Here is a 25,535-nt window from a genome sequence, read left to right on the forward strand (position 1 = left end):
TGATGAGGATGTGGATTGAAGCCAGTCAAGGTTCATGGTCTGAGCTTTTACATCTCCACTTTTCAGAGAGGAATTAGATATGTTTGTGCACCCAGAAGTGCCAATTCCATGCCTTCCTCCCCATCCCAGGGCCCTGGTTTGCCACAGGGAGGGGAGGCTCAGTCCCGCATCCAGAACGGCTCTTCCCAGAGACACCACGAGCAGGGGGTGTGTCACTTCTGAGGGACCAGAACCCAAAAATATAGTGTAAAAGGGGATGGGTTTGTGTGCTGCATACAAAAGTAGTGTTTTCCTAAAGTGGTGAGATATCCCAGACTTCCAGGGCTAAGGAAGACACAGAAGTATTACAGAAGAAATTGTGCCTGGCTGTCACCTTCCCTTTGACAGCCAACAAAAGGCAGAAGTGGCCACAAGGACCCAAAGGAGTTCTGCTGAGTTCTTAGAAAGACACAGACAGTGACTCATATCCCCCTGAGATGACGAAGCATTTTCTTCTAGAAGGGAAAGATGCAACATTTCTGAGAAAGCACATTTCTAAATCTGCAGCTCTGTTAACTGTGCTGAATCTTAACAGGGGACACTGCCAGTGCCTCGGAGTGGCCAAACTGCTTCAGGAGCCCAAAAATGTTACTTTAATCTACTGATTGCTCAGAAAAACAGTAACACCCAATCCATGGTCACTCTGCCAGATGTGGAATCCCAAGGGATTTCTTCCTTCAGCCAAACCACACGCCTTGAACAGAACAGTCTTTGGCTGGGGTAATAGTTGGATTCGATGACCTTAGAGGTGTTTTCCAACCTGAACAATTCCATGATTCTATGATTCTCTGCTGTGCTGTGCAGCCATTCCTCTGGATGAGGCTGAGCAGGATCTGGTCCTTGCAGGACAGGGTCTGCGTGGAGGCCAGAGCATTGCCACTGAGGACAGTGACAAACTCCACTTGCCATGACTTAGACAGAAATCCTGATGCAAAACACCGCAGGATCAGTTTCAAGGTAGCAGGGAGCTCCCAAAGCCAGGTCCCAGTGCTCCCAGCTGCTCTCTAGCTGCCCACTGCCAACCAGTCTGGGCATCAGAGGGCAGACTGGTATTTGCCCCAAGCAGTAGCAGGTGATGCAGAGTCCACCAGATGGAAAATCTGGGAGCCTACTCAGAGCTATCTCATACTTTTGACCTCCACTGTCCTTCCCAGGAAAGGCAGATTCATGACTTCTAGAAACACTTCAGATCCTGCACTGGGGTGAGTTCACATCCTTTCTGCTCATTCATTTCTTCCCCGATTTGCAAGGTCTCTGAATTGTTGCACTTCCTTCTGCTTCTTCTGGAAACCCTTTACCCCCCCAGCACTGCAACAAGTGCCACTTGTCTGTCACCTGCTAGGGTCAGGTTGCTCTGGACAGTTTCTATTCCATCACCTCCTACCACCCCTGGTTCAGTGACATTTACCCTGGTTCCTTCCCTCCACAAAAGGTTTCCGTGGCTGTCCTCACCACTCCCCCCACCAACTGCCTCTGTTTTCAGCCCTTTGTCAAGGCATCAAAGGTCATGTTCTTCCTTATCTCCTCAGGCTCCATAAACCCCCTCCCCATGGAGCGGATGTAAGGTCACAATCTCCATGTGATACCTCCAGGGTGTCAGTGCACTGCAGGACCCAGTGAGACCCATCACCCTTCTCCTTCCTGGGACATGGCAAAGCTGTGACTGAGCTTGTCTCACTGGTCTGTTCTCTCTGTTGTGCAGCCTCCAAAAGAAAGATCCTGAAGGAGTGTGGGACTCCCCAAAACACAGCAAAACTCAGCCAAGAGGAACTGCTCTCCCAGTCCAGCTAATTTTTCACTAGAAGACTCCTAAAGCACCATCCAGGATATCCCCAGAGAATCGGCGAGAGACAATTTACAAGGGCCTGGAGTGACGGGACAAGGGGGAATGGCTTCCCACGGCCAGAGGGCAGGGTTAGATGGGATATGAGAAGAAATTCTTTCCTGTGAGGGTGCGGAGGCCCTGGCACAGGGTGTCCAGAGCAGCTGTGGCTGCCTCTGGATCCCTGGAAGTGTCCAAGGCCAGGTTGGACACTGGGGCTTGAAGCAGCCTGGGACAGTGGAAGGTGTCCCTGCCCATGGCAGGGGGTGGAATGAGATGAGCTCTGAGGTCCCTTCCAACCCAAACCAGTCCAGGACTCTGATAAACTGTGCTGAGCATTTCAGACTGTGTTTTACCAAATCTCATTTTATTTGAATTGAATCAGACTTCAAATTGAGCAGCTTCTTGATTTCTGTCTGAAAGACATGATGTACAGCCACTCCAGCTGGTATTCCAGGGCTGGTGGCCCCCCAGGGCAGTGTCTCCTGCCTCCTGATCCTGTGCAAAGGGACCATGGCCCCACTGAGGTTCAGATGAGCTTTTCCTCCAGTGACACACTGGCAGCCCGCTCAAGGCAAGAGCCTTGGGGCAGCAAGACAGCCTGGAGGAGAAGGGATGTCTCAGGGGATGGAGAGACCAAAGGTGAACTTTGGAGACAGAGTCTGGGCTATTTTTCTTTCCCTGGTTTCCCTTGCAGCCCTGAAGTACCCATGCCCTGTGGAGGGCAGTTCCCCACTCTTGGAGGTTTCCCACCCACGGGGTTTTGAAGGGGGGTGGAGGGGCTGGAGCTGCCAGACCTGGAGGGGATCTTCTGACCAGGGCACCAGAGAGAGCAGTCCAGGGAACACCCACACCCACAGAGACATCCTCTCTCTTCACCCCAGGCCCCAGCACCACAAGGCTGGAGTGAAGCCACCATACAGGCAGCTGCCACTCCCAAATCCCTGCCTGGAGGGTGCTGCTGTGTCCCATGGACAGCACAGTGGGATCTCTCAAGGACCCTCTCTGGGCTGGAGAGGACCAGGTCCTGCAGCACCCTTTGCCTTCTGAGATGTTTTGGAGTAGCAGCACCACAAATGCACACCATTAACAACACAAGGCTCCCCAAATCAAGCCTTTATTGCCTTATTCCAGCACAATTCACACCAAAGTCAGCACTACACGGCAGGTTGAGCACATACCCTTCCCCAGCAGCCTGTGAGATGAGCATCAGGGCATCAGTGACCAGGGGACTCCCCTGTCCCCGTCAGTGGCACAGAGGGTTATGGCACATCCCTGCTGCAAAGTGCCTTCCTAACATGTGGCACGTGGTGGTTATCACACGTGGCAGGTCACCCCAGCAGCCAGGACCATGTGAGAATCCTGCCAGGACACTCACCAAGGCACTGAGGTGTTTGCCTAGTGCTGCCCCACTCACAGGGAGAAGCTGGTTGGGCTCCCAGGTCTCTGCCCACCAGTGACAAACCAGGGCAGCCACTGTCACAGGATGATGCATCCAGTCCCCTGGGGGTCCCTGACCCAGGAGATCACCAAGGGTTCTGCATTTCTGCCCCCCAAAAAGGCACCCAGGAAAAAGAGAGGCCGGAGATTGCCCGAGAACTTGTCAGTGAAGGTGTAAATGTGGGAGCGGTCGCTTACGCTGTAGAAGGAGACTTCTCCCGCCTCGTAGTCCAGGAAGATCCCGACGCGCCGGGGTCTCACACTCAGGGTCAGGGGGGACACAGGGACGGTCAGAGCCTCGTAGGTGCCCCCGTTTTGCAGCCGCAGCACCCAGTAGCCATTGTTGGGGGAGAAGAGGACAGTGCCTTTGCGGCCAGCAGCCTCCCGGCACAGCCCCAGGCCCCACTCGGGCTTGTCTCCCACCTGCACCTCCCAGTAGTGGCGGCCCGAGGAGAAGCCCGGGCGGCCCAGCACCACCGGGGTGGTGCCAAATCTCTTGGGGTTGTCAAAGAGGGACAGAAGCAGCTTCTTGCTCCCACGCCGGACGCTCTTGAGGTCCTCAGACACAGTGAGGTCTGGGTGCGCCGTCTCTGGGTCCAGAATCACGTCCACTGGAGAGAGAGAAGGGTGGAAGGATGGACAAGGCTTCAGGCATCTGCAGGCACGGACACAAGCAGGTGCCTGTGACCTGGATGCTGGGCTCTCCCAAACCATCCCGCCTCCCACCATTATTTGCTCGTGGTTCTTCACAGCTCCCAGTGCTGCCTGGCAGTGGGGAAGTGCAATATAGAAAATCAGCCACATCAAAATATTTGGTGTCCAGCTGCAGAGCCAGGGCAGAATGAGGGCAGCTTCAGAAAGAGCCAACACTGAAAGCAAAAGGTCACGGACAACACGGTGCTTGAAACCCCTGAGGGACATCCTGGGCTTCAGGGTCCCCTCACAATCCATCCAAGACCACAACAAAGGTCTTCTCACCATGAAACCAGCCTGTGCACAAACTGGGAGCAGCTGGACAAAGCTTGTTGGAAAAACCTCCCTGTGCCCCAGGGTACTGGGGGAAACCAGAGCCCAAATGTGCCAGGAGCTGGCACAAAAGCAGCCCCCTTACCTTTGAACTTCTTCAGCATGTCCCTCATACCCAGGCAGCGCTCAGGAATGCTGTAGTTTTCCTTCAGGGTCACAGACACAGCCTGGGGGGATTGGAACTTTACCCTTTCACACCTGAGAAGAGAGGGATGTCCATGGGCTGTATCCAGAGCCTGCACCATGGCCCCTCTCTTCTGGGGAGTGGAGTTAATGCCCTTTTGTTGGCTCCATAGATCCATCGCCTCCCTGGAGCTCTGGCTGGGAAAAGCACTAGGGATAATTACTTGCATATTGGCAACCCAAGTGAGATCAGAGTTAAACAATACAGGGAGCAGGAGTACCAGGCCTGGGGAAGGAAGGAGCAAAGCCACTGGGCAGCACATCCCTTAGGAGGGGACACATCTCTCATGTCACAAGCCAGGCAAGACCTTGGCTCTGAGTCCCTTGTGAAAGAGGATGGATCCTCTGAGGGATTGTCTCTGTCCCTCCTGTGTCTATCCCAGGAGGACCAAAGCAGATGCTGGGCAGGGAGGACGGGATGGAACAGACACAAACATCTGCCTCAGAGCCTGAAGGCAGCCTGGAGGACAGTAGGAGGAACAGCCATGGTGCCTGCCAGAAATAACCATGGGTACCTGCCAGGAGTAATCAAGGCACCTACCAGCAAAAATCACCCACCTGCTCAGGATGCTTTTCATGTCCTAGAAGATAACAAAAATGATTCTAGGTTTGTCTGGGCCAAGCACCCACCCAGGTGACAAAGGCACTGGGGCTGAGTTAGTGGTGCTGGTGGCAAAGCCTGACCTTGAGCAGTCCATCAGCTGGCTGCTGGCTCTTCTCCTTTATCTCCAGGATCAGCTCCTCCAGCAAGCACTTCTCCTCCACCAGCCTGGCCAGGTTTTCATTGATCAGCAGCAGAATCTGCTTCTCCTCCTCCTCCAGCTTCTGGAGCAGGAGCTTCTCCTCATCAGCCAGCAGCCGATGCAGCTTCCCAAACTCACTTACAATCCTCTCCCGCTTTTTCTTCACTGTCTCCTTGGGATAAGAAGATTCGTGGGGTGAACATTACCCAGGCAGCCGAGACAGAGCCGGATGCTCCGGCATCCATGCCCAGCATCAGGCCCTGGGAAAACACTGCATTTTTGTGATAAGTGCATGAATTTAAAAACCAGCTGGAGGCAAACTTGTGCTTCCACCTCACTGGAGTTCCTGCTTCACATCCTCAGTTTACCAGCAGCAGGACTTTGCCTAGGGCATTTCTGCTCAGCTGGACCCCAGATGTCTGGGGTGTGTTGGGCTGCAAGGAAGTGACCTCAGGTGTCGCGGTAGGTTTTTATTACAACTCATACCTCCAGCCAAATCCAGGCTAATTCACTGCTTGTGCAGATGGAAAATGCTGGGAAAATCCCCAGTAAAGGGCAAGAGGTGGAAAAACCATAAAATCATGGAGTGGTTTCAGTTGGAAGGGACCTTAAAGACCATCTGCTTCCACCCCTGCCATGGGCAGGGACACCTTCCACTACATCAGGCTGCTCCAAGCCTCATCCAACCTGGCCCTGGACACTTGTAGGGATGGGGCAGCCACAGCTTCTCTTGGACAACCTGCGCCAGGGCCTCACCACCCTCACAGGGAGGAAATTCTTCCTTATCTCTAATCCAAATCTCTCCTCTTTTAGTTTAAAACAGTTCCCTCTTCTCCTCTCTCTGCCATGTAAAGAAGCCCCAGGGCTGTGGAGGGCTCCCTGGGTCTCACTATAAGGTGAAGAGCCAGCAATAGGCAGGCTCTGCCAGTGCTTTAGGGTTTTTCACCTCAGCCCTAAAAACTAGCTGGAAACCTGGAGCTGCAGAAAGACAGGCTGCGGTGAGCTTGGGCCAGGAAACCTCAGAACAAAGAAGATGAAGGACAGGAAATTGAACTTCATTTTTTTTCCATCCAAGTACATCACTCCTGGACCTGAGTCATGAAGACTTGATAAGCCAGAATAGCCTCTTCCCCCCACTATCCACAAGGGACTTCTTGCTCTTTTCGCTCTAAAAGCACAACCAGAGGAAGCTGGAGGCAGCTGAGCCACGGCCCTGAGCCTTGACTCAGGCAGATGGGGGGACAGTGACACAGCTCTCACAGTCTCTATCCCCAGCCCCATCCCAGCCCCAGGGGGGACAGAGGGCTCACAGGGACTTCCTCAAAACCCAACACCACTTGCCTGGACTGCCACAGGCAAGGGAGCTGAGCAAAAACTAGGGGAGTTCAGAGAAGCCTGTTTTCCCTGCCAGAGCTGATTAACCATCAGCTCACATTCAGGGCTGGATAACTCATCCAGCAGTTTCATTTCCTTTTCTACAGTAACTTTCACTTTCCAGCTTTCACCCCAAGGGACTTGAAACGCAGCTGTTTGCTGGCATCTGCTCTTCCCAGAACTGTCTGGAGTCGGGCAGAGGTGCAGTAATTCAGCTTTTTTTTTTCTTATGAAAACACTTCTGGTCCCTGTTGTTGTGGAGCAGAGCTCACCACACAGCTCATGCCTGGCTTGGAACTCAAGCACATGTTGTAAAACAAAGGGCAATAAAAAATAGCCCATGTCTCCTTGTTTAACCAGCACAAAGTCCTCATGATTCCAGGGAATCTGGCATGCTGCTCCTTGCAAACCTTTTTATGGAGCCACACATAGTTACTGAGCCTGGCTTCCAGCATTGCTCCTACATGTGACAGCGGGACACGGGGACATGTCCAAGCCTGGAGACTATGGCAAATCTGTGTTCCCAGACAAGACCATTCAGGGTGTTTTTTTAAAAATCCTGATATCTCTGAAGCTCATTCTTTAAGAATTAAGACAGGCACCTGCCTTGCACTCCTGGGTTTTCATCCTTTCTGCTGACTCACGCTTCTTCACCTCCTCCACTTCCTTTGAAAGATTCTCCAGGGATTTCTGGAGTTTGACCTGGGAAGAGGAAAAATGGGCTCAGCTCACCCCACCAAGCACCCGCTGAGCACTGCAGGTTGGCTGGGTCCCCTCTGCCTGGGGGGAGACAGTGACCCGGTGCCAGGCGGTGCCAGCACTGGCACCGGAACCAAGCAGCTGCGCTCTTCGTTCTGCTCGCAGCATTAACCCTCCCCGTGCTCCTCGGGTCTACCCTATGTTTTTCCTCACTATTAAGGTTCTGGAGTGCAAAGTGACAGCCCTCCTTCAACGCTGGGATGAAGGGTGGATGGTGGTACTTCCAGGATCACTGCTGGGATGTGGGGTTTGGGTGCCAGCATCCCTCCACCGAGGCAAAACGTCCTCAGGGACCCAGCGGCTCAGCTTCTCCAGGGGTTGTGAATGGGCAGGGAGCCAGGCTGCCTCCCTGAACTGGATGGACAGGGTGAGCCTGGGTCCATCGACAATTTGGGAGACAAGGCGGGTTCAGCCTTATCCCTGCAGCGAGGGCGGCTGGGGGGGCGTCACCGTCTGTGCCACCCCTTCTCTGCTCTGCCAGCGGTGCCACTGGGCATGCTGGGGTCCCGGTGGCCGCACGCCCCCGTGCCAGAGTGCCTCGGGGCAGGACGGGGACCCCCGGTGCGCCACCGTGCCCTACCTTGTACACGTGCGCCGCCTCCTCGATGGGGTAGACGGTGTGCGGGCGGTGCTGCAGGGACTCCCGGCACACCACGCAGATGGGCTCCTCGTCCTCCTCGCAGAACAGCTTCAGGCGCTCGTCGTGCTGGGGGCACAGGGGGGTGCCCGGCTCCAGCTCGGGCCCCAGGCCGCCCCGCAGCCCCAGCTGGCGGATGCTCTCCACGATGTTGGCCAGCTGCCTGTTGGGTCGGAAGCCGCTGCGGTGGCAGGAGGCCCGGCACTGCGGGCAGGAGAAGGGCCCGTCGGCCCAGAGCCCCTTGTCCTGGCAGTGTTTGGCGATGCAGCCCCGGCAGAAGTTGTGCCCGCAGTCGATGCTGACCGGCTCGCTCATGTACTCCAGGCAGATGGGGCAGATGGCCTCCTCCTGCAGCCGCTCCAGGGCACCTGCCAGCGCCATGGGGGCCCGGTGCTCTCGACGGGCACTGCCCTCGCCCCTCGTCAACCAGCAAAGGCGGACTCGCAGGCAGGCACGGCTGGCACAGCCCCACGGCGAGGAAGGGGCGGCAGTGCCATGAAAGCCTGGAGGACGAGCCGGCCTTGCTGCCGGGTAGCACCGGCCACGGAGCTTCCGTGCTGGCGGGGGGAGGAGCTGGCACCGGCCGGGACAGCTGCAGCCAGCCCCAGGGGCTGGGACTGCCTCCAGCCCGGCGGGGCAAAGCCAGAAAAAAGCCCGCGGGGCGAGCGGGACAGATTAGGAAGCACCAGAAATAACCCGCGCCCAGAGGTAACCCCGGGCCAGGACGGTGGTGGAGATGGGGTCGGGTCTGGTGTTGGCTGAGCCAGCAGCCCGTGGAGCCCCTGTGGCACCTGCCTGCTGCCCAAAGGTGCTGGTCGAGGTCGGGGACCCCTCACCACACCAACAATTGTGCCAAAACATCCCCCGGGACACCCACTCACTGCAGAGAGCTGAGAACTTGGGAATGTGCCGGGGCAGGAGGCAGGAGGGACAGGCAGGATGAGAAATGCTCTCCTATGCATGCACACAGGGGCTAGGGGACAGCCAGGAGTCGCCCCATCACTCACAGACACTCGAGTGTCAGCCCTGATCCCCTCCCAGCCGCTGGTACGCACCCCAGTCTCTGCGGAGCATCCCAAGAACCACTGGGAGAAGCTGCAGGGTTTGCTCCTTTTTATTATACAACAATAACTTTAACACATTCAGTACAAAGGAGAATGAAGGGCTTCACTGAAAATGCCAAATAAATTAAGACTACCTTTGCATAATCCTAAATAAAAGAGCTAAACACTGAGTTGAATACCCTCCCTGCCAAATTCCCAGGCAATGAGAAAATGGAATATGTCTCAGAGGTGTCCATGAGAGCAGGTCCTTGCAGAAGTGATGCTTGGAGAGAGCAGGGTATTGCTCATCCACTGTGCTCATTGTCCTTTAATTGATTCATGATGTCCTGGACCCACTTGTCATTCAGGTTGGCACAGACCAGCTTGTTCTTGACAGTGGTAAATCTGGAAAAGGAAATCCAGTGAGGAAAGGAGAGGGAAAGGAAGACAGAGAGGAGAGTGGGACCACCTGCTCCACACCACCAGTGAACCCTGCCAGACAGCTCTACAGGCTGCAAAACAGCCCTAGGAAAATGGAGTGGGGGTGGGTCTATGTCATTAGAGGTATCCTGCTCTCTGTCACTTAAGCCACTTTGTCCCCAGCATCTCTACAGCTGGGACACCGTGCTGGCTGGGTCCCACTATCTGGGGTGAGGGGCGTGACCAGCAAAAGCTCTTTTGGCTCAAATCTAATAGGGAGGTCCACAAACTGGCTGCCTGGGATGTGGGCTTGTCCTGTGATATGTTCCCAGGCTGTTCTCCTCACACGGGAGAGCCCTGTCCAGTGCTTTTCCTTGTCAGGATGAGGTGTGATGTGGGGTTCCCTGACACTGTCAGGACAAGCAGGGTCCCCAGAAACAGGGCAGGAGATCTACTCACATCACAGCTGGTGGGGAGCAGTGTCTGCCTGTGTGCTCATACTTCACCACAAGGCTCAAGGGCAATGGTCTGGTGATGTACTCAACACAGCAGGGACCATAAAAGTTGAGAGAAACTGGAAGAGAAGTTTTCTGATTACACCAGATCAGGAAAAGTGCCAGTGGGGAGAAATAGGGTCAGAAGATGAGAAGATCCCCATTGGAGGAAGTGCTGCTTCCAGAGTGGCCTCCCACCACAGCCACCTTCCCCTCAGGGAGCCAAGGTAAGACAGGCCTGTCCTTTCCCGCAGCAGATGCTGGGGAGAGAGAGCTGCCAAGCATTACTAGACCTTATGCAACAGATAGAAAGAGGAGAGAGCTCCTCGGAGAGGAGAGATTGGACTCACTTGGAGAAGAGGCAGCCTGGTAGCAGAAGACAGCCACAAAAAGTACAGCAAGGGCTGCTGTGAAGGTCTTCATGGTCCTGGTGGGTGGAGATGAATTGTAGGAGTCAGGCAGGACTGTTGCAGAGTGTCCCTTGCGGTGCCTAGTGTGGGATCCCTGGGTTCAGCCCTCTTTAGAGAGGGAGAGAGCAACCAAGGATGGAGACATGATGGAAACATTGCTGAAAGCCGTGACACAATGGAAAAAGTGCAGTGTCAAGGATACCACACAGCCCTGCAGAGGAAACCGTCCAGAGCCCCGATGAGAGCAGTGTCCTGATATGGCACCGGGTTCGATACCATGAATGATATGATACCATGAGAGGACAGAGAACAGGACGTGGCTTGTCATTTTCTTTCCCCTGACCTAAGGACTCTGCAGAAAACCCAGAATGAGCGATTCAGAAGATCATTAGGTTGACCACTTGCCTAGAAGTCACAGCAATGGATGGAGGACGACCATGCTTGTCACACACTTGTGTTTCCCGGAACATCTGCATCATGGACAAACAGGAGATCTCACCTCTGCCACAGCAACTGGAGCAGGGAAAATCTGTGAGTCGGGCTGGCCACCCATGTGCCCACCCAGCCATGCTGGGTCCCACTTGCAGTGGGGGCTTCCTCCGTGGGACGCCAAAGGCCATCGGTGCATAAATGTGCAGAGCAGAGGGTGGAGCATGGTGCCATTCCAGACCTGGGCTCCTCTTCTGTGCTTGAGCATCCCTTCCAGCAAGTCTTTAGGGAATTGGTTCTGTTACATCACAGCTTCCCAAATACCAGTGACAGCTAAAATAGGACTCAGTTCTTCATGGACATGGGAATCAGCCATTGATGCCTACAGAGAACTTTAGGAGCTCATGACCATGTTGGCACAGCAAAGCTGACTCAGATGATTATCTGGTTCCAGCAGTGTAGCACTAGCACCCTCTTGACACTGCTCTGTCATTGTCCCAGCTGCCAAACACACACAGAGAAAAGATTGGCTGATTTAGCTCATATTGCATAGGACAAGAATGGTGTCTGCACTATCAGAAAAACTGTTGGAAATGTTACATCCCTCCAGAAGGGCTCTGCTGTTTTCCAGGCAAAGGTCTGTGGACAGAGCCTCAGGAGAGTGGAGGAAGAGCGAGGTCTCCATGGTGCTAGGAAATGTGTCTGGGTGCAGGACAAAGACAGCCACAGTGGGAAAGCCAGAGGAGCAGGCTGCCTTTCCTGATGGTCCAGTAACAAAAGGGGTCTTGCTCCTCTCTGGAGGAGGATGATCACAAAATAGAATTCCCCAACCAAAGTGGGGCTTCTTGGAGGAACCCAGAGGAGGAACTCAAAGGGAAATTAAGATAGGTGATATTAAGATAGGGAAATTAAGAAGGGTGGATTCCAGGCCTGGGGCTCCCAAGTGCTCCAGGGCATGTGATCGATAATCAGCACATCTTAGGAGACTGAACTCCATGGAAAAGTGAGCCAGACTCATTAGAGGGTGCAGGCTGGTGCCGTGGTGGGGTTTGTTTTATACAGAGCTTTTTCTCTCACTACAACACTCTGTTACTAAGCATGAGCAAAACTGAGCCTGGGTGAGACCACACGTGGTGCCTTGGTGCCAGGGAGGTACAAACCTGGGGAGTGGGCAGCGGAGGAGGGTCTGCCCACAGAGCCCTGGGAGCACAGGGCATGTTGCTGGGTTTCTGAAAAGACATTTCCTTAGCAGAGACATACCTGCCCCTTCCCACAGCAGTCAGGCAGGCTCCATACAGCCCATGGATTCTCTGTTGCCATCACAGCCCAGTCCCCAGCTTAGCCTTGGCACATCCATGCCCTCTCTGAAGCTCTTTCCCCATGTATTGGCTCGCTTCTATCCCAGCTCCTGCTAAAAGGTTAAACTCCCAGAGTGAGAGTCAGTTGAGACAGCCAGAATCAAGGCTGAGGTTTTACTTGTGAAGAGGACTCGGAATACCCTGCTCCAAATAGCTGAGGAGCTCAGGATTCCTGTAGGATCCTTCCTGCTCCATGATCTGCCTTGTCCTGTGTTCCAGAGCCCATTTAGATACTGGGATGAAACCTGGCACCTCCAAGGGCATGAGGTCCTACCACCGCCCTGGATCCACTCCCCCCCAACACTGCACACAGTGGGACAAGGAAGGTGTGAGGGGACCGAAACCCGAAGCTCAGCAAGAAGGAGTGCAAGGACAGGGACAAACTGCCTGCACACCTTAGGAGCAGGAATGCTGATGGAGCTTGGCGTGCCATTCCAAGGGAAACATGGAACAAAGGATGGAGCAGCACGGAGGCACTGCAGTCATTCTCTGTTGAAATCAAAGCAAATATAAAACAAAGGATGGAGTGACACAGCAGTGTCGTGGACAGGCAAACAATGCAGCTAATGGGAACTGAGACAAAGGAATGATCTAGATGGAAATCGAAAGCTGAACTTTGCTCAACTCAGAAATACATATTACTTTTCACACTTCTTCATATGCTAATAGCTAAAGTCACTCAAACTCCACCTAAACTGTAAATGACATCAACTGTAACTTTACTGTTTCCCAAGAAAATAATATAAATATAGCTGAAGTGGGGAGGGAGGTCAGGAGACTCCAATATTTTTGCAGTCGGTTATTATCAGTGGCAATCTCTGAACCTGTCACAGTCTTCTCTGAGCAATGTTAATAAATTGCTCAAGTGTGAGTCACAGAATCACAGAACCACTGAATAATTAAGGTTGGAAAAGCCCTCCAAGATCAGGTGCCACAAACATCTACTCCTTCCATCCCCTACTCCTTCCATTTCTACCAGCATATGCAGAAACAAACTTGCCCAAATTTTCATTCGGACCAACCCTACACTGCTCTGACACATCTCTGCACAAGGACCAGAATAAAACTGAGAGGAGGAGAACAGACTGGGGAATGAGCTGGAGCCTGCTCACTGATGGCTCACACCAACACAGCCCAGCTCAGAGCAGCTTTAGTTGAGTGTTCTGGATGTTCCACAACATTCAATTGCAGGTTTGATAAAAATGTCAAGATTTGTTTTGAAAAATCAGTATTTTATAGCAGGAATATAAATGTACCTCAACATTGTCAATGAATTCTCCCTCCTTTCAGATACACCGTGCTGTGTTTCCTGCTTTTATTCATCCCAAAGGAATTCTTGGAGGTTTCAACACCTCTGTTATTTCCCCTATTCACTGTTTTCCTCAACTCTGTTCTTTCCTTAAAGATTCTGTATTTCAGTCTTGGCTGCTCCTTCCTGCCAAGACAAATAATGCAAATCTCTAAATATTTTGATTTCTAAAACCTCCTCCATATTATACATCCTAAATAGTGGCTATTTATGGAGTCTGTAAAACCTCTGCCTTATGGTGTGTTTCAGCTATAGAGACCACACACGATGTCTTTGGATCCATCACCAGGACAGTTTGGGGATGTGGGAGGAAGCCTCTGCTCAGCCCTGAGGGCAGCCTCCACCACACCACCACCTCCTGGGCTGGAGTCATGTCTGGGGGATCACATTACCACAGTCCTCCTGGGAGCTGCCGGATCACTAATGTGGGAAACGGAGTTTAACTGTGAGCAAATCAGTTGGAAACAGAAAGAAAATGACTGGGGCCAGAGATCCTGGGGTGGTGCAGCTCCAAGCAAGATCTCAGATGAGAAGAAGTATTTTCAAGAAGACTTGAGACTTTCCACATGGGAATTGAAGTCTGCAAGATGATAAGTGGCCTAAAAAGAGGGACAAAGTGAATAGTCACTGTCTGTCCCAGAGCAGGAACTACAGATCATTCAATGGAGCAGGCAAGAGGTAGGTTCAAAAGTAACAGAGGGAGGCAGCTCTTCACATGAGGAGCTCCTTGCCAAGGGACATGGTGAGCACAAGGAAATTTCCTTGAGTCCGAGCTTGGATTTCAGACCGATAAGCTTGAGAAGATTTGGAAAATGAGAATGGTTGGGGGCTGGAAGTGCACTCCAGGGTGGCAGTACAAATATTGGTCTGTTTCTTCAAGGGGTCTGCTGTGGCCACATCTGGAGGTATCAAGGCTGGTCTAGATGGATCCTTAGTCTACATCCTCCGGGACTGTTCATCTTTGATTCCCCAGGACAACTGGTCCAACAGGACCATCAGGGCTACAGAGTAGCTTGTGAAATTGCATTGAAATCCCTGGACTGAAATCTATACATCAGGATGTGCCTCCAGATAAATATTTTTGGTAAATGTCAGCAGAAAGACACCAACAGTTTCTAAGCAAACAGCAAGGCAGAAATACATTGCTGCAGTTCTCGCAATTTTCCAAGACAAATTTGGGGCACCTATAAAAACTTCACTTCGGGACCAAGAGTCTAAGGAGCAGGAGGTGGCTGGATGCCATGTTGGGATGTGGCCCTCACAGAAACGTGATGGTACTTCCCAGGACAGCCAAATGATGCCTCTGCCACATGACAACTTTGTTTCCCCAGTGTTGCACTCAGTACTGAGCAGCCACTGGCCTGGAGCTGAGCAGGGCTTGTCCAGCAGCTGCAGCACAGCGTGACAGGTTTAGCCATGGTTCAGAGACAGGAAAATAAAACCATTTAGTGTTGGGTTTGAGATGGGCAGGACCTGAGCCTGCCAAGCACCAGCGTGACGGCTGCGTTGTCCTTGCACACTCTGCCGCCTGTTGTTGTCAGCTGGAGGTACAGGGGACCTCTGCAAGTCAGGCCATGGAGTTGCAGGAATCCTGAAAACAACGTTCGACAAGAGCACTGGTGCATGTTGGATCATGGAAATCATAGAAATCATGGAGTCATTCGGGTTGGAAAAGACCTCCAACATCATTGAGTACAGCACGGCCAAGGCCACCACTAACCATGGCCCTAAGCATCACATCTCTATTTCTGTTAAAGCCCTCTAGGGATGGTGACTCCACCACTGCCCTGGGCAGCCTGTTCCAATGCTTGACCACTCTTTCAGTGAAGAAATTTTCCCTAATATCCAACCTGAACCTCCCTTGATTCAACTTGAGGCCGTTTCCCCTTGTCCTATCACTTGTTCCCTAGGAGCAGAGCCCGACCCCCACCTGGCTCCACCCTCCTGCCAGGGAGTTGTAGAGAGCCAGAACGTTTCCCATATCACAAAGGGAAGACAGGGATATACTGGCTCTCCAGATCCATGCCCATGCCCTGCTGCAGCGCCTGCCTTGTGCTCTCCCAACACAGCTCTGCAGCCAGCACAGGGCTCCTACACCCAGCTACACAGTAGGACACCCAAGTCCCACACAGAAATCCTTTCCTCGGTGATCCCGCTCTGGCAGCCAAAGCTCACAACACAGAAATAAAGGAAGAACTAGGAAGAATTTCTTCACAGAAAGGGTGATCAGACATTGGAATGGGCTGCCCAGGGAGGTGGTGGAGTCACCATCCCTGGAGGTGTTTAAGGAGAGACTGGATGTGACACTTAGTGCCGTGGTCTAATTGACAGGGTGGTGATCAGTCACAGGTTGGACTTGATGATCTCAGAGGTCTTTTCCAACCAATTGATTCTGTGAAACCAAGTTTGCCATGCCTTGCCTTGGAAGAGACCTGGGCTCGGTGGGTGCTCCAGCTGGACCTGCTGGCCATGCCAAAGGGAAGCTCTCCAGCAAGTGGCAAAAACACTTCCCACCTCCAGGTCCTCTCATGAGCCGGTTTCCCACCTAGGCAGCTGCCCCTGCAGCCCAGCACCCCTGTGGAGTTCAGGTCTTCTCCTGTTCAGGTCTTTGCTCTGGAAACCTGTTCAGCTTTGCTTTTGAATTCTTGGGCAAGCAGAGGCAGTTGCTGAGGCTTCCATGCAGAAAACACAGCAGATGATGTTTTGGGGTTACAGCCCTCCTTGTAACACCTGGGCAAGTAGGAGACCTCCTCCTAGATAGCACAGAGGTGAGGGCCCCATGGACCTCAAGTGCCTTAGCCAAGCAGTCCTCTCCAAGACCTTCTCCCAATCCCAGGCTGCTCTGCCTCCAATGCTCTCCCAGGTCCTGCACCAGGACTGTCCCTGCCCCATATAGCAGCCCAGGGTCTCTTTGGGAGCATAAGCAAAGACTCAGCAGCAGCATCTGGTTTGCCCAAAGCATTCAAAACATGGGATCAAAAAATGAACAACCTCCCCATGCCCCCATGCCTGCTCCTCCTGGCACAATCTTTGCTCCCCAGGGACCCTTCTGCTGGGTTTGGACCACTACCCTGCCCTCTCCAGGTGGCCACTTTGGCTCAGAAGTTGTTTTTATCCCACAGTCTGAGCAAATAACCCCATCACCAGGGCAGGGCTGCATCTGGGGCTGCAGGATTGGGTTTATGGAAGGCTTGAAATGGCCACTGCCCTTTCCAGATATGCCCCCCAGGGATGGCTCATCTGCTCAGGTGGGATCAGGATGGCGTGCCTTGGAATGTGTGAAGGCACTACTGAAGGGGATTTTTCTCACCTCCAAGGGGATTTTTCTCACCTCCAAGGGGGAAAGAGCAGGATCTTAGCACAGAGCCCTGTGCCTGCCCACTCCAGCACAGCCAGCAGGATAACAGAGGAAGGACTGTTGGAGCTCTGTGATTCTGTTTTCCTGCTGAAACAAGGGCGATCTGTGCTCTCCCTGAGCCCAGGCCAGGCCATGGGAGGATCATGAGTGCTACAACAGCACCCTGGGACTCTGCAGCTCTGGCTGGGGAGGGGATTGGAAAAGGAGACTCTAGCTCCCAGCCCCTGGGAAAAGAGCATCCCTGAGCCCCAGGCAGGGCCCACAGCGCCTGCAGTCCCTTCTGGCCCCTCTCCTGCCACTTGTCCTTCCCCTTTGGGTTAAGGCTGTCCTGACAGAATGGGAGCAGATGCCCTTTAAGGGTCCTGTGGATAGGAGCCTCTGGGCATGGTGCAGGAAGAGGGAACTGCCGTGTGGAGCCCTGCAAGAGGGGAAGGAGCTCCAGTCCCACCTGCCTGACCTGAGCAGTGCTTGATGGGTACCACACTCTGCTGAGCAGGAAAAAAGAGAGGGCACACATTGTCCTCTACATGCCCAGACAATGTCTGTCCCTACACAGGCCAGACACCCCCATGAGGGGTTCTGCCATCACCCTTCAGTCCAGCCTCTTGGACAGGAGTCAGGACAGAGCACTGGAGCAGGCGAACCCCAGCCACGGATCCCAAAAAGGACCTGCTGGGGAGGAAGAGCAATGCCCAATCTGCTCTACCGCCACCCTGCTCACTTCCAGCCCTTCCCCATCATCTCCCCATGGAACTGGAGGCAGAGGAACAGACACTCCACAGGAACAGCTCTGTGCCTTTCCCTCTCAGCTACCTGAAAACAAGGCACACTTTCCCACTGGAAAGGAGCCCCTCAAATCCCTGCAGAACACCACAGCACATTTCAGCAGGGATGCTGTGTGGACTGAGCCAGCCCAGGGTGGTCTGACCAGCAGCCCATGGGTTGGATCCCAGTTCTATCCTGTTACAGTCCCTTCCTGGAGGAGGCAGGAGCAGCCAGGAGAAACAGCCTGGTTTGTCCCACATCCAAGCACCTTCCTCTGCTCCTGCCCAGGTCCCAGAGTGGGCACTGAGCCCTGGCCAGGGAAGAAAAGGCTGTGACCCTGCTGTTCAGCAGGAGGGAGCAGCTACACCAGACCTCAGCCTTGTGGTCCCTTGCCATGCTCTCTGGAAGCAGAATGTTCTGAGCCAGGTGGAGGGTGGGACAGGTCCAGATCACAAGGACACCACTGTCCTTTGTCCAGTGCCCTCCTTTGCTCTTCCTTTCCTCCATCTCTACTCAGCAATGACATAATTTCTTCAATTATTAATCACCTTGTTGCAATAGTGGATGAATCAAACCCATTAAACCTCCCCTGGGAGCAGCCCCAAGGAAGGAGGCAGGTTTCCAGAAAGTACATTAAGGAGAATGCAGACAGGCAGTTGAGACAAGCTCCAGTGGGAGGAATGGCCTCGCTGCTCCGTGCAGGCCATTTCCCATCAGCTGGGATTTGATACCCAATGCACGGGGACTGGGAAGGCCTATGATGCAAGCAGCCTGCCACATACCCTGCTGGGCAGCTCCAGGAGGGTCCTGGTGTGGCAATTATTTCAGCTGAAAAATAAGCCACAAAAGAGAGATATGCTGGAAGAATTGCTTACACAAGAGCTCCTGACAGCTCACATCCTACACAGCTGTTCCCAGATTGCCCCATCACCACAGCAGTGTTTCGCACAGTTCCTCCCCACCTGGAGCAAAGTCACTGATTTGCTATGATCTGCTTTTAAGGATGCAGGAACCCAGCTGGTATGACCCTAGCACAGCCCATTTGCCATCTCTGGGGATTCAGTTTTCAGTCCCTTCACAAAAAAAGTAATTTCTCCCAATTTTGCAGAAATGTTCCAAGTGAGAAATTTGCCTCTGGAATGGGATGATATTCCTGGTCAAAATTAAAGGAGTCAGCAATTCACCATGTTGAGGAATCCCAGAATGGTTTGGGTTGGAAGAGACCTTAAAGTTCATCCTATCACCAAAACTGTGGGAAAAACAAAACCTTTCCAACATTTTTTAGTGTTAGAGAATTCAAGCATTACTTTATTCTGGCCAGGATGTTGTTCTGGCCAGGATGTGCAACAGAAATCATTTTATCCACACATTGGCTGGATTGTGCAAGGAAAATCATTCCATCACAGGTGTCTCTCTCCTAGATTTTTCACATACTTACACAGTCAAAACCCAGAGAAATTCATTAGTTCAATGTTTATTGGTCTCAAGTGGTTCTTAGCATTTGGTTTCCTATTTGTTATTGATCCCTTTGACTTCAATGCTAATCAGGTCCTCTTTATTCATTCTCTTATGATCTTTTCCTAGACCAGGTGTCTCCGACACACACACCAGGAAGGATGTTCGGGCATTGGTGTTCGTTAATGGTCGCTTATCTCTTGTGCATCCTCTGGCAGCTCCCAGTCCATTGAGATGTTAAGTTCATCGGGCCTTGCCCAGGGAACAGTCTCTCGAAAAGAAACTTCCATTCCCTTCCCCCTGGGCAAAGACGAACAAAGCCTCTGACTAAAGTTAGTTAAAAATTTTAGAAGTTGTATCATTTCCAACAATCCTGTTCCACCCCCTGCCATGGGCAGGGACACCTTCCACTAGAACAGGTTGCTTCAAGCCCCATCCAATCTGGTCTGGATAACTTCCAGGGATGGGGCAGCCACAGCTCCTCTGGGCAACCTGTGCCATGGCTTCGACCACCTTTACTGCCAAGAAACTCCTTCCCAGTATCCAATCTAACCCTACACAAACCTCTGATGAGTGGTGGGACCACCAAGGCATAGGCTTGGATCAGATTATGCCAAAGTACAGTCCAGCTGCTCAGGGGAAGCAAAATCCTTCTCTCACCTCTCTTCTTTTTCAGACACCTGTAACCACACTTTGCCCCTCTGCCAATGCTACACCCTTCTTGTTGGGCTCTGCCAGCTGTGCCTGCAGCACCCCCTCCAGAGCTCCCACCCACAGCCTGGATCCCACAAAGGAAAAGCCCCACTCATCCCGCAGGCTGCCGGGGGCCCTGCTCCCGCTGACGGACGGCGGAGCCGCCTCCCCATCCCCGGCCCCAGGCAGGGCTGGGGAGCCCTGCACCACCCGGTGCGCCAAGCACAGCCTGACAAGGGCGGTCAGCGCCGAGAGGGGCCGGGCTGGGCCTGACACGGGTAGCAAGAGAGGGGGCATTGGTGCCATGTCACCCCCTTGGTCACACCCTGGGCCCGGCTGAGGGGCCGCAGCCTCGCAGGCAACACGCACGGCCTGTTAAGGACCCCCGAGGCGTGCGGGCACGGATGGTTCAGCCGCGGCTCGGAGCCGTTCGACAGCGGCTCCCCGAGCCCCCGGGCTCGGTGGACGCCCCGGCGGCGCCCCGTACACGGCCGAGCCCTTCCCGGCGAGGCCCGAGCGCGGCCCGATCCCCGCGCGGGCCCGGCATCGGCGGAGTCCCCGGTACCGGCAGGGGGCGCCGCGCCCCGCACCCGTGAGGGGCAGGGCGGGGCACCGCAGTGTGAGCGGCAGGGCCGTGGGCCAATTACAGCAGGGAACGGCGCGAAGGCGCGGCCACAGCGCCCGGGGACTCTTGGGGGGCGGGAGCCAACGTTGAGTGACGTTGAGCCGAACCAATGCGCTTGGCACCTGCCGCACAGGGGCTGGGCCTCCCCGCCGCTCCTCCCCAGTGGCATTGCCGAGAGCCAATGAGAGCGAGAAGCCGGGAAGGTGGGCGGAGCTGCGGGGTAAAGGCGGTGCCCGCGGGGTGTGAGTGGCAGGTGGGCAGGCCAATGGCGCGGGGCCCGTGCGGCGGCGCCGCTGAGCGGGGCGGCGGGGCCGGGGCGGCGGGGCCGGGGCGGCGGCGGGCCCGGGGCGGCCATGGACCGCGTGAGCAGCACTATGAAGCAGGTGTCCAACCCGCTGCCCAAGGTGCTGAGCCGGCGAGCGGGCGGCGGCGGCCTGGAAGCGGAGCGGGAAAGCTTCGAGCGCGCCCAGTTGCGGGCGGAACAGGGCGGGGCGGGGATGCGAAGGGCGAGGAAGGGAAGGTGCCAGCTGCCGGGGCGGGGCCGGGCTGGGGCGGGGTGCGATGGGAGCGGCCCGACAGGTACCTGGAGTGGGCACGGCGGGGCGGGGCTGTGCCGAGCGGGCGGGCTCAGCCAGGTGAGCCGGGGCGGGGCTGTGCCGGGGGCGGGCACAGCTCGGTTGCCCTGCAGGTTGGGGTTGGCACGAGGGGCGGAGTTGGCTGGGCCGGCCTGGGCGAGCTGGGCTGGCGCCAGCGGGCGGGGCTGCCCCAGGGAGGTGGGGATTGACGGGGCTGGCCCCACCCAGCCAGCGGGTCGCCAGCGGGGACGGGGATGGGGACCCCCGGGCCCCCTGGCTGGGGCTGAGCGCGGCCCTGGAGGAAAGCCCGGGGACATCAGGGTGCAGCGGCACCCGGGGTGCCCCAGCCCAGCTGCTCAGCCTGGCCTCCCCACCAGTGGGGCCAGGGCACACTCACCCGCTGGCCTGGGCTGCCGGGTCTCCAAGCCCAGCCACAGCCGGGCATCTTGCCCAGAACAGTGCCACCCTGTCCTTGGAACCACCCTGGGCACACATTGCCTGTGTCTCCGCTGGCTGGAGGGTACATGGAGTGGCTCTTTGGCCAGTGGAGTCAGTCACCCCACTGGGTTCTGCTCCTGTGTCCCTCAGGGACACCAGGTGTGGACAGGGCAGGGGACAGGGTCTGTCTCTGTGGATGGCTCCTGGAAAGAGGCACCGACATGTTGAAAAGCAGACAGAATTTGCTCCTCAGCAGCATCCAGAATATCCGGATGGAGCCCTTCACTCAGGCGTTATTAGGTGATGGATTGATGTCCTGCACAGAGAGAAGGTGGCAACCAAGCTGGAGGAGCAGCAGGGGTGCTTTGGTGGAAAAAGCTGGTCATTTGAGGAAAGGATGTGCTTGGAGCAGCTGGGGATATGCCTGGACAAGGCATGGGGAGGGTGAAGAGGGAGGGATGGCAGCAGGGAGAGCTGGGGACAGCTTGGCCCCTGCTCCATGTCCAGGGATGGAAAATACCAGTGAGGCAGAGCTGTCCAGACCTTCTGCGAGAGAGGAAGGGAAACTGAGGCAGAAGCAGGGTAGAAGTAGGTCCAGTGGGAGCAGACTTGGATGAGACCAGAGTGGGAAAAACACATGGGAGATGGCTTAAGGATGGAAATTAACACCAAGGATCAGGTCTGAGGAGATTTTGCAGGAAGAAAACCCACCAGGATGTGAGGTTGGATGCAGGATCATGTGCAGGGCTCTGCTCACCTTCCCGCTCAGGTTACCTCAGACATCAATTATTTATTCATAGTGCTAGAGGTAGGACTGGGACCGGTTTGCTCCTGGAACCTGCCATCTCCTTGTGTCAGCAACAGCCCCATGGGATGCCTGGAGCTCTCACGGGCTCCCCCTGACACTCGTGCTTTTCCGGGAGGGGCTGAGTGGAGAGGGCAGTGGAGCAGCACACACTCCCTCCATCCCTGCAAGCTGGATTTCATCTTCCTCATCTGATTTCCAGACTAATGACACAGCATGGCTCTGCCTGGCTTTTCCTTCTTCTGTGCTTCAGCTCCATGCAATTCCCTTTTTCACTCATTTTTTTATTTCCCCCCTCCTTTTTTTTTTTTGCATAATTCTCTCTCTTAGTTTAGAGAACTTGCCAGGCACCCCTTAGGTCTTGGTTATCCAGTTTTTGTCCAACTTCTTCTTTCTGAGGTTTTTTTTAGAGAAACTGTGTGTGTTTGCGGTTTTTTCTTTTTGAAAGTGACTTCTTTTAAGAGAAGTTTCATCTGTTAAATGGCTTTAAAATGAAAAGTCTACCTGTGTTTCAGCATGTACAGACTCCTTCCCTCCTCCCCTCCAAATCTCCTTATCTCAGGGCAGCAGAACATACACCGCAAAGCCTATTTTGGGCTAAAAGAGCCCAAACAGGCAGAAAGTGTGTCCAAAGGGGCCTTTGGGGAGCCTGAGGAACACCTGCTTGGGTTGACACCACCCAATTTCTGTGGTCTGAGCTTAGTTTGGAAGAACAAGAGCACCCTACAAAGCTGTGGTGGTGGTGGGACACCCTAGTAGTGGGGAGGTCTGGTGGTGGGATGTTCTCATGGTGGTGGGATGCTCCTGTGGTGGTGGGATACTTCCATGGTGGTGGTAAACTGGTGATGGAATGGTTCCATGGCGGTGGGACGCTTCCACGGTGGTCATTACATTGCACAATGACTCTGCCCTGACAACATCCATCTATTGGCTTGGAGACAAACAGGAATAAATTTCCTGGTAGCCTCTCTTCTGCTCCTACAGTTGTTCAAGTATCTCAATTTTCCTGGGAATGCAAATGTGGGAAACCTGAGGACATGCCCAGGCACGGTGTTCCTTTCATGCTGTCCTTGCTGCCTGCTGGGCACAAGCAGCTCAGGGAGAACAAGACACAGCCAAGGGCTCCTCTTTTCCTTTCCTGACAATGCTGATCATTTTCATGGGAAGTTGAGCAACAGGGACACCAAATCCTGCAGTTCTGCTGCCGTCGGGATGAGCTGGGTGCAGCCCTGCTGTGGGAGTATGAGTGTTGCAAATGTGCCCCCTTTGCTGGAGTTTCACATGGTGATTCACCACCACTCATCACCTCAACCTCAGCACAAATCTTTGGGCACAGCAAAGGTCACCAAGCGAGGAGAAAAAAAGTGAAAATTCTGCCGTATTTTAAGACAGATGTTTGTATTTCATATGGTGTCTGATGTTTGCATCCCCTCCAAGTTCTCCTGGTTGGATTGAGGGGCATGTCCTGGTGCTGGAGCTCTGTAGGGAAGGTCTTCTTTGTTTAGGTTGGTGCTTGGGATCTTCCCTCCTTCTTCCTCCTTCCACACTGTAGTTGTCCACAGCAGACATCCTTGTGCCATGATGGAGCCAAGGAGGTAAATTTCTTCTGTGCTTGGCTGGTTGGCAAAGACTGGATATTCATCAACTGGATGAGCCAAAGCACTGAGGGTGAAAACAGAGTTGGAAGGACACAGGACTTCGGCGGGGCAGGGATGATGCTCCAAGGGTGATGTCCCAGGCTCTCCTGCTCCTTCACTCATGTTTTGGACTGCTGTGGGATATTTCCCTTCATTCCCAGCAGAGATATGGCCAGCAGGGCATCAGTGCGGGTGCAGCTGCAGACTCCCAGAGGTGGTGCATGACATTCCCAAGCAAAGCAGCATCTGACTCCTGGAAGGCTGGAGGAGATCTCCTTCCTGACACAGCTCAGCTCTTCCTGCACCAACCCTTTCCTTCTTTTTGTAAACCCATCACTGGAGAGGGGCAAAAATGCTCGGACATCAAAATTGAGGGAAGTGCCCTTGAAGTTGCAGCAGGATGTGCCCTGAGCTTCAGTCCTTGTCCCTGCCCTGTGGGTTTTGGTGGAAGGGAAGCGGCATGTTGTGGTGGCATGTCATCTCCTGGGCTGCACAGTCACCAAATAACTCTCTTGTGTCTCCCATCCTGAGCACTGCTCCAGTGCCCGGCTGTGCTCCACCATGAGCCATCATGTCCGACACCACTGCAGGCTGCCTTGTCCTGAGCTGGTGCTGTGTCCCAGGGATGAGGACATGAGGTGGAGACAGTGTCTGGGGCTGTGGAGGAGCTACAGAAATTCCATGTTTGTTCCCCAGAGCTCATGGCTGCTGGGGCTTTATGCCAGCAGATGTGGCTGCATGCCCAGCATGGTCCCTGTGGCATAGGGACAATTCCAAGGGTGATCCATCCTGACAAGGGTGAGGGTTGAGAGGAGACACTTCTTTGAAATTCCTGCAGAAAACCTAAAAAACTTGCATTTTAGGTTCTTTGGCGGCAGTTTTTTTCTGGGAAAGTCATGGAGTAGCAAAGGGAAACAGGGACCACTTGGGCTGCCCACAGCCGCCACTACCTCTGGCGCATTTACACGCTGGGTCCTTAGCACTGTGTGCAGCAATAAAAGCAATTTATGACTCAGAAATGACCCTGGAAAGACGTGTTTGCAGCAGAAGGTGATTGCTGACCTGGCTGCATCTCCACTACTGCCATCAGAGTCCCCAGGGTAGTGTTGGGGATGTCAGACCCTCCTGCTAAGGGTTTCCCAGTGAGAAAGTGTGGCATTTTCATGTCAGGAGATGCAGAACTCTGAATGCAGCTGATGCCACATCTCTTCAGGAAGGTTTTAAGGTCCTGAGTATCCACGAGCCATCCCTCAGGGGCTGCAAAGCTGTTTTGCTTCCTGCCTTGCTGCTGGAGGAGCCTTCTCCAAAACCAGGTGCAGAGAGATGGTGCAAAAGAAGGAGAAAAAAGTATCAGGTGCAAATTAAATGGATTTTTTTTTTCTCCCCCAGTATCAGTTAATAAATCCTTTTGATGTGTGAACCAAACTTTTTCACAGTCAAATGCAGGTTAAAAGCAGCTTTGTGCCCATCCAGTCCCTGCCATGGGCTATGCCACCTCTGGGCAGCATCACAGCCCCATTAATGCAAATAATCCTTTTCTCCCATCATTTTTATAATTGTGAATCTGTATCTCCCAGACACAGCAGCCCAGCTGGTTTCAGACCAGACCCAGCTTGGTCCGACTCACAGTTGCAGAGGAAATACCATTTTACTACTGAAAAAAACAATTTTTGTGGTTCAGATGCTGCAGCCACCAGC

At 54.0% G+C, this 25,535-nt stretch overlaps 3 protein-coding genes across 3 annotated transcripts in view; 1 reads left to right on the forward strand and 2 right to left on the reverse strand.

Moving 5' to 3' along the window:
- Positions 1–2,962: 2,962 nt before the first annotated feature.
- Positions 2,963–8,637, reverse strand: LOC125336213 (E3 ubiquitin-protein ligase TRIM39-like). The gene is made up of 6 exons (XM_048324526.1): positions 7,967–8,637; positions 7,234–7,329; positions 5,195–5,425; positions 5,069–5,091; positions 4,413–4,525; positions 2,963–3,912 (listed from the first exon to the last, which is right to left on the reverse strand). The coding sequence occupies exons 1-6, from the start codon at positions 8,402–8,404 to the stop codon at positions 3,341–3,343; spliced, it is 1,473 nt and encodes a 490-aa protein (XP_048180483.1). The 5' UTR covers positions 8,405–8,637; the 3' UTR covers positions 2,963–3,340.
- A 482-nt stretch (positions 8,638–9,119) lies between these two features.
- On the reverse strand, positions 9,120–11,938 carry LOC125336215 (C-C motif chemokine 5-like). The gene is made up of 3 exons (XM_048324529.1): positions 10,331–11,938; positions 9,946–10,060; positions 9,120–9,471 (listed from the first exon to the last, which is right to left on the reverse strand). The coding sequence occupies exons 1-3, from the start codon at positions 10,401–10,403 to the stop codon at positions 9,372–9,374; spliced, it is 288 nt and encodes a 95-aa protein (XP_048180486.1). The 5' UTR covers positions 10,404–11,938; the 3' UTR covers positions 9,120–9,371.
- Positions 11,939–20,706: 8,768 nt separating this feature from the next.
- The window catches only part of HIP1 (huntingtin interacting protein 1), a 42,388-nt gene continuing 37,559 nt past the window's right edge, over positions 20,707–25,535 (forward strand). Inside the window, exon 1 of the mRNA XM_048324523.1 lies at positions 20,707–20,852. Within this exon, the coding sequence (XP_048180480.1) occupies positions 20,736–20,852 (117 nt within the window). The 5' untranslated portion in view covers positions 20,707–20,735. The remainder of the gene's footprint in view (positions 20,853–25,535) is intronic.

This window comes from Corvus hawaiiensis, chromosome 20, assembly GCF_020740725.1.
Source record: "Corvus hawaiiensis isolate bCorHaw1 chromosome 20, bCorHaw1.pri.cur, whole genome shotgun sequence".
Classification (NCBI taxonomy): domain Eukaryota; kingdom Metazoa; phylum Chordata; class Aves; order Passeriformes; family Corvidae; genus Corvus; species Corvus hawaiiensis.

Excerpts from the sequence above, each read along its gene's own strand:
- LOC125336213 (XM_048324526.1), bottom strand. The coding sequence starts at position 8,404 with ATGGCGCTGGCAGGTGCCCTGGAGCGGCTGCAGGAGGAGGCCATCTGC. Across the intron at positions 7,330-7,966 it reads AGGCGGCGCACGTGTACAAG|GTCAAACTCCAGAAATCCCT; the intron begins GTAGGGCACGGT and ends TCCTCTTCCCAG. Across the intron at positions 4,526-5,068 it reads ATGAAAAGCATCCTGAGCAG|GTGTGAAAGGGTAAAGTTCC; the intron begins GTGGGTGATTTT and ends CTCTCTTCTCAG.
- LOC125336215 (XM_048324529.1), bottom strand. The coding sequence starts at position 10,403 with ATGAAGACCTTCACAGCAGCCCTTGCTGTACTTTTTGTGGCTGTCTTC. Across the intron at positions 10,061-10,330 it reads CCAGGCTGCCTCTTCTCCAA|TTTCTCTCAACTTTTATGGT; the intron begins GTGAGTCCAATC and ends CTTCTCTTCCAG. Across the intron at positions 9,472-9,945 it reads TGCTCCCCACCAGCTGTGAT|ATTTACCACTGTCAAGAACA; the intron begins GTGAGTAGATCT and ends TTCCTTTTCCAG.